Genomic DNA, 12,498 nt, shown 5'->3' on the forward strand with positions numbered 1-12,498 from the left:
AAAAAATATAAAAAGAATTGTAAAATAGTACGTCAATGACTATATTTTACCCGAAATTTAGAGTCAAATTAGCATTTAATCTAAAGTTCAAGAATATAATTAAAAATTAACTATTTCATCAAAATAATAAGACCAACAACTCTGTGACCAAAATGTAACAATCAATAACATAAATGATTAAAAATTTTATAAATTGATAACAAAAATGACTGAAACGTAACTTTTAAAAGACAATTAAATTTATTTTCCTGGTAACCAAACAACATGTTTGGTTCATGCGTGTGTTATAACACTATGTACTTACAGCGTCTCTGTGCTGGATGATACTACTGTTATCTGCTTCTTGATGAAGCTTGCTAGCCATTGCGAAAATGAAGGGTTTTTAAAAAAAAATCTTTGTGGTTCCTATCATTAAGATCTTTGCAAGCTTTGGCAATTATGAGCCGCATCCAAACATATATATTACAAAGAATTTAGTTCTTGATGCCAACCTTAAAAATTGAGATGCTAACATAGAAATTTCTTTTATTCTTGAGGTGTTTGACTTACGTTGTATAACGATTAGTATAAAGGTGAATCACACCACATGTCACTATATTACTAATAAGTTTATACATGGGTCATTATATTATGATTGAGTCACTCAATTACTTTTGCTACAAATGAGTGATTTAGATTTTGGGCTTCTCAAAGTCGGTGACTTCATTCGAGGATCTAAACGGTGGAGGGATTGTTGTTGGTGAGAGAAAGAACATATATCTAGACACAGGTCATATGATGGTGGAATGCGTAGATTGAGATTCAAGAAGTTTGAACCTTTTTGGGGTGATTTCGTTTCTTTTGAGAGATTCTAGGGAATCTAATATGATAAATCAAACAAGGAAATCAAAGTGAATCTTTTGATGAAATTTGAGGTTCATTGGCCACTCAAGACGACTAGATTAAGGGAAAAGTCATCCAGCATTGGTGTCACTCAAGATTCCAAAGCATATGTTAACTCCATTCTAATGGTTCTAAACCTTCCCCGCCAAGGAAAGGAGAAAACCCTAGTAATTCCTAGACTGAATGAGCTGGTACGGTACACAGACAACAATGCAAAGACAAGATGACTAAACTCATATCAGACTAACATATTGAAAGAGAATAGTCTTGATTGATCATTGAATTAACGACTTTTCCTAGTTTGTGCTCCTCCAAAGAGATTTTTGATGTTGATAAGTCTAACTTACTCTACGAATCAGAAGTTCAGTAAATCATAGATGAAGGTTATCGGATTTTCGCCATGTTTTCACTCAGCCTATCAATTCTTTCCCCACTACGAACTGTACAAGAAAGAAATGCAGTGGCCGGATATCAGAAGATGCTCCACGCTTTCAATTATTGGTCCACTAGTTTCTCCCCGGGGCAGCATCAACAGTAGCCAAGTCTTCAGCTTTTACCGGTTTGTGCAGCTGCAAAAGATGCTTCTCAGAGTAAGATGGGAAGAAATTACGCATACACTTATTGTTAACAAAATGAGATCCTAGTCAATATAAACACAATTTCTTACAATGATATCATTTGGACGGTTTAATACAACATAAATAAATACCTCAAACTCGATCCAACTTAATCAAGAACGGGAACGATTTTGAATGGACTAGACTACTTATATGAAATGGGTAAGAATAAAAACAACAATAGTAATCAAAAGAACTAGGCTGAACAAACGAGTAGGAAAGAAGATGGAACTCGAGAAAAACTTAGGGTTAAGGGAAACCTCTAGTATAAGCTCCTGCGTCATTAGACTTAAATACATAGGCTTGCCTTTGTCAGATGACTATAAACCAATGAATGTAACATCAAGAACTAGGCCCAAAATAATCGGAATTGAAGAATATTTCCGTGCCTTTAGGCATCGTATGATGGATAAACTTACAGCTTCTGCAACAGCAAACCAATGAAAAGAACGCAGGAAGGGATCATCTTTTGATGGAAGGCTATCGTGATTCCAATATGTTAATTCATCAAACATGGCTTTCATTTCCCAATTGTTTGAGTTCTCTTCAGATACATCACAAGCTTTCCTCTTGCCCGAGGTTTTCTTCGTAAGAACAAAGCCTGCAAGAGCAACCAGGAATAGTAAAATCACTTGAAATCTATTGAAACACATACAAATCTACATAAAAGCAAACAAAAGAAACAAATATGGCAGGATTAAATTGATGCTAACTTCAGTAAACAGACACCCTACGAGCCTCCTAGATAAGAGAAGTTCATCTAGTTAAAGCCATGAAAAGTCGTCGGGAAGAACTATGAACCCAATTGTGCAAACCCAAAAAACAAAGATGAAATTTCTGAACAGGGACAATGAAGAAGAAAACAAGAGGGAACAGCGTATGGACTACGACTATATCGAATCTGTTAATACTGTAATACGTAGAGCATGAAGCCTTCAGCAAGATTAGTGGAACTTCCTAAAACCCAAAAAACATATATCATGCAATTCGTTGCCCGTTGTTTTTTACATAATAATTTACCTGTAAACGGACAACCATATAGATTTTCCTAAAATTCAGAGGGCTGGAAACATTGTTAAGAACAAAATGTTCACAGTTCCAACATACAATGCAACTGCAACTCAGAATTTCAGTCCACAACATCAACAAAATTAGACATACAAAAACCCAGAAAGAAAAGGGGGGGGGGAAACTACCAGAATATCCATTTGGAAGAGAAATAGTAGTTCCTTGAAGCTTCCTTCCTCTAAAATGCGCTTCCTTTACTGTTAACCCATCAATATCCTTCCCTACTAACAATAAAATAAAAAATATTTACATTTGCAAAAACTTTTAATTATAAAAAAAGAAAAAGGAAAATGGTATTACCTTTGAGTTTGGGTTTGAAGTATTGAGAAACAGAGCAAGGGCCATTGAATTTGATGTAGCATGGAAGATGATGGATCTGACCACTTATATTTATTGTTTCCTCTTTCACATTCTGGCTTAGGTTTATGGTTCCTGTTGTTCCCCTATCTTCCGCCATTTTCCCCTTCTCAATTCAAAACCCTAATTCTAATTATCTCCACACCTCGAAATTTAGGCTTTTCTCTGATTTGTTGGCAACAGTACCCAATTTTTTTTCCCGCGCTTCTGATAAACGAATTAGGGACCATTTCATCACGATAATAATAAAAAGTTTAGATCAAATAAAATTAAATTAGACAAATGCCATCCTTGCCGTCTTAGCTCAGCCGGTAGAGCGCGTGGCTTTTAACCACGTGGTCGTGGGTTCGATTCCCACAGACGGCGTTGTTTTGTGTTTTGGTTTACATCCTCCGAAACTTAATTTCACCCCAACGCATAAGCACACCCTATCTGATATCTATACCCACTCTCCATTTTCTTCAATAATATGGTTTCAGACTTTTTAAAACATATTCTTATATTAATACTTTTAAATAATTCGAAGTAAAAATAGAAAAGATAACATCAAAAGTCAATAAAATAATAAGTTTAATGGGATAAATATAGTCTACAAGAATTGTTATACAATATTAACTATGTATTGATTGAATGATTTTAAGATATTTGATTTAATATTTTAATCGAATCATAATTTTTTTACAGTTCATTAATAAAACGATAATATTAACGATCATTTCATTACTTAATATTAGACTTCTATAATTGTAGTACCATCTATTAATGGTTGAGCAATTGATTTCTTACAAAACAATAATGATCATTTTACTACTACTAAAACTTCAGTGCTAAAAATAAAAGTTTATTCATATTTTAATAACCAATTTACCCTTAATTTAAATTAAAAGGAAATAAAAGGGTTTGGTTTACTTGGAATACTATTTCTACCAAAATTATAATAAAATTTTATCAACTCCTTTACCTTGTAATTTAAATAATAATATTAAAATGAATTAATTAAATAAAAAAATACTTTAACTCTTAAATTAAAATTAAAGATATTAGTGGATTATTATATTATTGGAAAAGGTTTTGAATCGTAGCTTTCTTTAAACCTCATTAAACCATTTTTACTTTGCCTTTTTGTGATCTATAGGTATACAAAATGCCAGCAGAAGAGTGCTACTAAAGGGAAGCAATATAAAGAGAAAGCGAAAGAGAAAGAGGGATTCTCAAATCTCAGATCTCTCTTTATTTTCTCCCTGATTCCTCAAATCTCATAGCCAAAGAAATCTGAGAAAATGGTGCAGAAATCGTTGATTTATGCATTTGTATCTCGTGGGGAAGTTATCTTAGCAGAGTACACTGAATTCTCTGGGAATTTCAATTCCATAGCTTTCCAATGCCTTCAAAAGCTTCCTTCTTCCAACAACAAGTTCACTTACAACTGTGATGGCCACACCTTCAATTATCTTGTTGACAATGGCTACAGTTAAGTTCATCTTCTTCTCTTTTTCTAGAAATTTAAACTGTGGGTTCCTTGATTTTATAGTTCGCATCTTTAGAAAATGAGTTTGATCGTCGGGAAAAAGTTAGATTTGAGATCTAGAGAGGAAGTTTGGGTTTTTTCCCCATTGGATTGTTTATGAGAATATTACTTGTTAGAAATGAAAAAATAAGTGGAAACTGTGTTCTTGTTTAATTTTAGATTAATTAAATTTATCTCTAGTTATTAAGCATTATAGTATGCGAGCTTAAATTGATTGCGTTGTGTATAAAGCTTTATTATGGATATCTTTTGGTTTATTCTTTTGCGGTGTACTGAATCTGTTCAATATGCTGGTTGTTGAAGTCCCATGTGCAAGTGTATTGTGTCTTGTGTGGTTTGGTCTTTTGATGTTCAATTTCTCATAAACATGATTGGAATACATCTCGTATTTATTTAAGTATATAGATACACTTATGTAATCCACATTCCACATTAATGTTGAACCAGAAGAAGGGGATTCACAGCATGTGGTCTGTCTGGGGGGTAGAGAAGATATCATTAGAAATCTATTAAACAATCAGCTAGTTTTAGTGCTTATGCGTTCTGCTTTGATGAAGTCTAATCGACTTCAAGAGTTGTTGTAAGAACCATTTTGTGCTATTATTTGCATTCTTGTGGACAGGTTTCTTTATTCAATGATGTTGGTAGATTGGCTGACTTTTCAATGTTGCAGCATATTGTGTTGTTGCCGACGAGTCTGCTGGAAGGCAAGTGCCTGTTGCTTTTTTGGAGCGTATCAAGGATGATTTTGTTTCAAAATATGGCAGCGGAAAGGCTGCATCAGCTCCCGCCAACAGCCTGAGCAAGGAGTTCGGGTATCTGCCCCTGACTAAGATCTTGAATTACTTTATGGAGATAGTTTATCTTCTTGTGAAGAGAATAATATTACATGCTTTAAATTGCAGGCCGAAGCTAAAAGAGCATATGCAGTACTGCGTTGAGCATCCTGAAGAAATAAGCAAGCTTGCTAAGGTTAAAGCTCAGGTTTCGGAAGTCAAAGGTGTTATGATGGAGAACATTGAAAAGGTAGATGTGCTTTATTAGATGCACCATGATTATGCTCCTATTGTTCTTCCAGCTTTTTCTAGATAGGGGAATGACTCTAGAGTAGATGATATGGGTTTTGGTGCTCTGTTTTTACATAGGTTTATTTGTGGTTTACGTTTCATTTATTTTTAGGCTACTCTGACTGCATAGTCAAAGTGACAGATACCTATACTCAATTTGATAAGTCTATGATACGTCCTCTCTTAAATCTATGTGACTATATTTAATTGGTGTGGGATAGATTTTTTCTTGCGGACTCAATTATTTGTGGGTTTTTTCCAAATGCTAATACTTGCATTTTCCCGTATTAAATTATAATAAATTTTTTGGTAATAACCAACTTACTTGAAACATGCTTTTGATATTTTTTTTACTGAATTTCCTTCCTATAGGTGTTAGATAGAGGGGAAAAGATAGAGCTGCTAGTGGATAAGACTGAGAATCTTCATCACCAGGTCAGTTTATCTCCCTTTTCTCTCTCCTTCATGCATCAATCAGATATCAATGCAAAGTTAAACATCCAATAGCATCAACTAAGTTTGTTGTTTCAGTTGATAACATGTTAAGAGTTGAGATTTGGCTTGGAGTACTCTGTATAAATTTGTTATTTTGCCAAAGAAAGACATGAGGCATGCTAGAAGTATAAGAAAAGAGACATTCATTTCAGTAGGATTAGATGTTAATTTTACATGCTAGAGACGGAGTTTGAATTTGGTCATGTCGTGTTTTGGTCGGATCATGTTTGTCATGATTGCAGATTCAACTGATGCTACCATGGTCCTGGATGTGATCACAGTCATGAATTTTATTTTATTTTATTTCAAATCTGCACAAATTATTGTAAAATATAACAATGACTTTTATAATTCTAGAAACCCTTTTTAATCATTTTCCTAAAGCATTAGCTAAATATATATATATATATATATATATATATAAGAAAAAGATAAGAGGGTCTGGTCACTCAAAATGGACTCAGCTTAATTTGGCACCGCCTGCCACACAGTCCCCATCCCATCACTCAAGTTTCACCCAAATTTCCAAATGCCCTCAATTCTATATATATTTTTTATTTTCATCCAGCCATGTTCTCTTCTTCTTCATATTTTCTGTCTACATCCCAATAAGCCCACATGTCTTCAACTCTAGTGACCAAGTCCACTCATAGTAACAGCTTACAGGCAATTCGCTCAAACATGCTCCTTCCCTAGAGTTTTCTCTGCCTTAAAGCTTCAACATTTAGCTGCCTTTTCAGTCTGTCATGCTTTAAGCTCTCAGGTCTTGGTCTCTCTCCAGTCTCCCTCCCTTGGTTTTAAGTTCAAGGCTGCAGCAGGCATTTGCGCTCTCTGATTGAGTCCACCCCAGAAGTAAGAAACTGAAGGATAATTGCTCGACTTATCTTTTGAATTTCTGCTTGAGTTGAGATTTTTTCAAAAAATCTGTGTGATTTGTGAGATCGTGTTGTTGATGTGTGCTGGATATTCTTGAAAGAAAGGTTGCGGATGCGGTTTCTATACTCTGTGTCTGAGGTTTCAAGTTGCAAACTTTTGTTAAACTGCATTTTGTAGCTATTGGTGCAAAATATTTTCACGGTTATTTTAGTCCAACAGCGTTGGCAGACAGTGTTGCTACTGAAAAGACGCTGCTATGCCACTGCTTTCTTAAACCCTGCGCTAGATAGCAGCACCAGACTTTTGCTGATTAAGCGATTACAAGGAGATGTAATTTTAACATGTTGCTATTGTAGCTACAACATTCGTTTCAATTTTCTGAAATAATTATTCTTTGCAGGCTCAAGACTTTCGGAACACTGGAACCAAAATACGGAGGAAAATGTGGTTACAGAACATGAAGATCAAGCTAATTGTTCTAGGAATACTGATAGCCTTGACCCTGATCATTGTTCTTTCTGTTTGCCATGGTTTCCATTGTGGAAAATGAGAGCCTTCTTGAATAGGGTTATTAGTTTTTCAGCAGAGCTTTTCTGATAATACTGTGACGAAAATATTAAAAAAATATATTGTGAAGACTTCATTGCCAGAAAAAGGATATAGCAATCACCAGAAGTTTGCTTCTAGTTATTCATTGAATGTGAACAAACCGTATATGTTCTTATTGCATTATACGAAATGTGCTTTTTGCAAGCTTCATAGTTGGCTCAAAAATTTTCTCTCTACATTAACTTTATTGATACAAGGTTGTTTCTTTAGTCATTGGACATTTGATATTCAAAAAATATATATAAATTTTCTGAATCCTACAACATTGCTCTGCTTGATGGCCTAGTGGATGCAATAAGTTTTTTAATATTTATACAGAAGGGGTTCCTGGGTTCAAGGCCCAGGGCCAACAAATATATGTTTCCAGAGATTAAAAAAAAGCCAGTTTTCTGTTGAAGAGCCTCAGCCAGGGAATTAAGCAACGATGCAATTCGAAACCGTTATTGTACAATTGTACCGGAATTGATAGTTGCAACCCTAATTTAAATCCCAGTCTAAGCTTATAGCTTCTTTCTCCTCTGATACACCAAAGTCTGTTTCACCTCTGCCTCGTCATCTGTACTTTGACTAAACAAATTATTGCCACTAAAACCATTCATGCGCATTCTTTGATCTCCCTTAATCCAGAATTTCACTCTTGTTCTCTTCTTTGACGATTTCCCACCTTTACTGTCATCTCTCTTCTCTTCAAATCCTTCATTGTTATGTACCAGAACCGAAGTAGAATTTTCCCACAACATTTCCCTGCTGACCCTTTGATTGCATTGTTCTCTATTACCTACATCAGGGAACCCTGGTAACCATTCCGGGATATGACCACCTCTCTGCAAATTCTCCGGTGAAGCTTTTAAATCTTCTGTTTCTCTTTCCTTTGGTCTCTCAATGGGTTTGGCGAAAGGTATTTCATCCGTGGAGCTGACAAAAGTACACAGATCTTCCAACACCGCCGACTTCAACAAGCAATCGTCTCCGTACAGGGTGGCTGCACCCTTGAAACCCAATTGCAGGGACGTGTCGTGGAGGGCGTTGGTGATATCCAGGATGTTGGATTGGGCGCGATTGGCGGCGTGCGAGAATGATGTGGCGGACCTGGCTAGGGTTTCCAGGTATTTGGTGGCTACCATGGTTAGGGCGTTGAGCGCCGTGACCTGGCTACGCCTAAACCCAACCGATTTGCAGATCTGAGCCACGGCTACTCTGGTTATGTCGAACGAGAATTCACTTGGATTTGTTGCTTCTTCCTGTTGGGCATTTGATTTTCTCCTGGATTTTGGCTTCGTCATGGTTGGTAGAATTAAGAACTAAAAACGTAGGGTTTTTATTTTTAAATATGTTTAATAGGTTTTGACTAATGATTTGGGCCATATCTTTAAGTAGACTTGGAGGAGGCCTAGATTGGTCTGCTTCTCTTTGTATTGGATATAACAAGTAAAACCAAATTTAAACTCTATAAGTTTTATATCTTTTACTTGTATTTAAATATTATATTTATTTAAAAAATTTGATATATTTATCAAAAGTCTTTAGTACAAATGGTTAAAAACTCTCTATTGATATCTTTCATTTTCTTCAGGTTGTGGATTCAATACCCAATAGAAGCAAAGTGTACGGTTAAATTCATCTGGGTGTGGAATAATCCTTTGAATGATTAGGGTTTGGAAGTTTGGTTGGGTTAGGGTGATATTATAATGGATTTGGGTTTTGAAACTTTTGTTGGGCTTAGGTTTTGGATGATGGCTATAATTATTTGAGACTGGGGGAAACTATTATGGATTTGGGTTTGAAAAATCAATTTTAAAATTACACAAATGTAATATAAATACATTACTGATGTAAAAATCCACAATATACTGATTTAATATTTTTTAACCGATTCTCTCCTTGAATTTGAAAATCACAAGCCAATTAACTTAATATAATTTTGTAACTTTTATACAATTAGTATTAATAATCTAACTGTTAAATTTAACCATGTAGTTGTACTACGATAAAAAAAACATAATTGCAATTGTTGTGTGTGCACAATTTTTGAATTAATTTGATAATTTTATTATGTTGATCCAAATCAATATCTTTAGTAATAAATGTTCAATAGCTGAAAGTACTGTACATAAAATAAATAATTAAATATTTTTAAATTATCCAATTTTCAACATATATTTTACGTGTATAAAATATAAAAAAAATAAACGATTAAACCATTAAACATTAATCTAAAAATATTTTAACCGTGGGTCGTACAACAACAGTAAATATACTTAAACCATATTTTAAGCTTTATCCTTAGTGGAACCACCCACGATGAAGAGGGTCGACCATCGCCAAACAAAGGAAATAAATCTGCAGTATTAGGTATCAGTTACCAAATATGCCAGACAACGGAGTGGAAATTTGGTCATTTTCCTAGTAGTATATATTTTGGAAATTTTAAAATACAATTGGTTAATATAAGGTTAAAAAACCGTAGAAATCGGTTGTAACTGAAAATCTAATAAAAAAAACGTGATTTTTAAGTTAGACATGATAACATTTTCGGTTACAATAAAAAATGTTACATTTTTCATAATATTATCGGTTGTAAGTCCTAAACTCCCACAATATAATTTTTTTGTTGCAATCGAAAATATTACAAATTTATATATAACTTTTTAAGTTGAATAAAAAAATATTTAAAAATAAAAAAATATACTAAATTAACTTTAAATTAAACTATCACGTAGTAAAATTGCATTACATATTCAACTGCTCTTGTGTGGAACCAACTGAGGCCTAAGCAAGGGAGGTTGCAAAGTACAGGTCGATATGGCTCCAATATCACATCCAAAAGCACTCATTGATTGTTTTGATGGTTATTTTTGTTGGAATAATAGGATGGTTGTAAAATAAAATATAAATATTGTTTCAGGGGTCGTGTGGTGCTTTCGCGGTGCTGTAGTATGGCTGTGGATTTGTTTAGGGGTACATTGTGCTTGTGCGCTGGTTAGGTTCCTTTTTTGGTGTTGGTTCGGTTTGTTGTTGTTCTGTGTTATCTTTTGATTTCCTCGAGTTATATTCGTAAGTATGGTGTACTATTTTTCTTCCATTTAGGTTTAGAATTTTTAATGAGATTTATGATTGCAGTTTGGTATTGTATGTGGTTATCTAATAAAAAACGTGCATACCTCCTTTATAAAAAAATTGAAAGAAATTAAATTAAATTTAATTGTAGTGTTATATAAAGTATTCTGTTAAAAATAAAATCTACTTCACTTATGTAATTTTTAAAATGGATGTTTTTTTCTTAAAATTAATACAATTCTTCAATAATTATACATTTGAATAATAAAGTGAAAATAAATCTATCTTACTCTTCTCGATAAGGAAAATTTCAGACAAAAAATATATAATTTTGATAATTCACCCAGTAAAAAAAGAAATTAAAACTGTAGAGACTATGTAGGGAAAATGATTTTCTTTCAATGTGTCTGAGCTATGTAATCCGTTTACTTTATATAATAGAAAATAGATGACAGTTTTACAACATTAATATGATAATATGGTCTCTTTTATTAAGCTATTTTAACTACTTTCAATCGTTTGAATCACTCTTGTTGTCGTAGATGCTCGAACCCATGAACTTTAGGATCAACAACGATTTATTTGACCATTGAGATAAGTTAATATGTACTCCCTAACAAGTCTTTTTTTTTATTAAGCTAAAGGTGATTACAAAATAACATCTGTTCTAAGTACTCTTAATTATTTGACAATAAACGTTTAATCACCCTTGAAATCACTGGTGCTCGAACGTGTGACCTCTAAAAACATCAACGATTCCTTTAACTACTGAGATAAGTTGGTTCATATTCCCTAAAAAGTCTTATATATATATAATAATGACATTATATATATAATATGTTTAAAATTATAATATTGCACATTTCACTAAATGAATTTTGATAATATATCTAGAAAAAGAATACTAAATGAATAAACCCATATTTGCACATAATAATTAGGTTAAAAAATAAGCAATGACACCATGACTCGCAAAACGTATCTATCGTGCTACTCTAGTGGGCCTTTAGATAAATATTGAGATATATAACAAGGATATGACGGGTACAAAGCAATCATTATCTGTTCAATTTTTTTATATAATAGTAATTAATTTAAATTATATAATTTTTTTATTTAAGTGTTTAAATTATTTAATTTTTGTTAATTCTGGTGTTTAAAGTTAAAAATATTATTATTTTAAGTGTATTGTTTATTTCGGTTGTTAAAGAATATGTTTAGTGATACATGTCGTGTTTATTTATATATATTTTTTTTGAAATTTATTTTTGATTTAAAAAATAAAAAAATATTTTTAATAAAAAAATCAATTCCCTCCAACCAACCCACCCCGTTCTCTCCTCTCACCCCCTTTCTCTCGCGAGCAATTGGTCGGCACCACTTCTAATTAACAACTGCTACTTGAAGAGGAAATGGGTGATTAAACGGTCAATCGACTGTCGCAATTCAAATGTGCGGCCAAAGACATTTAAGGAATTTTTAAGGATCTTAATATTTGATATTGTAAGTATATAAGTTTAAGAGTTTAGGGGATTAGGACAATAACGAGAGGAATGGTCGACAACGGGGGCTCGTCAACGAGTGGCTAGATAGTCGGTAATGGTGGCGACAACTAGGGATGATCGGCGAGTGGGGTTGATGTTTTAGGATTAAAGATTTTAGGATTTTTTTTAGATTTTAGAAAATTTTGGTTTTTTTGTAATTTTAGAGAAATTAATTTTTAAATATAATAAATATTTTTTTAAATAAAAATATTTTAAAATTATCCATGTCATTCAAAAGATTCTTTTAACATTTAAACATAAAAAATATAATTTAACATTTTTTATATCAAACCATTCTTTTTTAGGAGATAGATAGCATTGATTCCAGTATCTCAAATTTTCTCGTGCACGACAATGTGGAAAGTGCCATAAGATGGAAAATTATTGGGACCGACTTT

The 12,498-nt window shown here is 33.2% G+C and overlaps 3 protein-coding genes and 1 non-coding gene across 5 annotated transcripts; 2 read left to right on the forward strand and 2 right to left on the reverse strand.

Moving 5' to 3' along the window:
* Positions 1–1,178: 1,178 nt before the first annotated feature.
* On the reverse strand, positions 1,179–3,037 carry LOC120217445 (ribonuclease H2 subunit C-like). Of its 2 annotated transcripts, XM_039214534.1 has the most exons (4): positions 2,868–3,037; positions 2,696–2,788; positions 1,919–2,100; positions 1,179–1,451 (listed from the first exon to the last, which is right to left on the reverse strand). In XM_039214534.1, the coding sequence occupies exons 1-4, from the start codon at positions 3,022–3,024 to the stop codon at positions 1,389–1,391; spliced, it is 495 nt and encodes a 164-aa protein (XP_039070465.1). In that variant the 5' UTR covers positions 3,025–3,037; the 3' UTR covers positions 1,179–1,388. The 2 variants fall into 2 exon arrangements, with proteins under 2 accessions (XP_039070465.1, XP_039070466.1); XM_039214535.1 differs by lacking the exon at positions 2,696–2,788.
* Positions 3,038–3,217: 180 nt separating this feature from the next.
* On the forward strand, positions 3,218–3,290 carry TRNAK-UUU. The gene has a single exon. It is a non-coding gene; the product is annotated as a tRNA-Lys (tRNA).
* Positions 3,291–4,054: 764 nt separating this feature from the next.
* LOC120217458 (vesicle-associated membrane protein 721-like) lies at positions 4,055–7,557 on the forward strand. The gene is made up of 5 exons (XM_039214547.1): positions 4,055–4,394; positions 5,126–5,267; positions 5,358–5,478; positions 5,892–5,954; positions 7,291–7,557. Exons 1-5 carry the CDS (start codon positions 4,205–4,207, stop codon positions 7,438–7,440), a joined length of 666 nt encoding a protein of 221 aa, XP_039070478.1. The 5' UTR covers positions 4,055–4,204; the 3' UTR covers positions 7,441–7,557.
* Positions 7,558–7,999: 442 nt separating this feature from the next.
* Positions 8,000–8,782, reverse strand: LOC120217414 (transcription initiation factor TFIID subunit 8-like). Its single transcript, XM_039214515.1, has one exon. It carries the CDS (start codon positions 8,780–8,782, stop codon positions 8,000–8,002), a length of 783 nt encoding a protein of 260 aa, XP_039070446.1.
* Between the last annotated feature and the right edge of the window lie 3,716 nt (positions 8,783–12,498).

The sequence above is a fragment of the Hibiscus syriacus genome, unplaced genomic scaffold (assembly GCF_006381635.1).
Source record: "Hibiscus syriacus cultivar Baekdansim isolate YM2019G1 unplaced genomic scaffold, ASM638163v2 tig00110187_pilon, whole genome shotgun sequence".
NCBI classification, from domain to species: Eukaryota; Viridiplantae; Streptophyta; class Magnoliopsida; order Malvales; family Malvaceae; genus Hibiscus; species Hibiscus syriacus.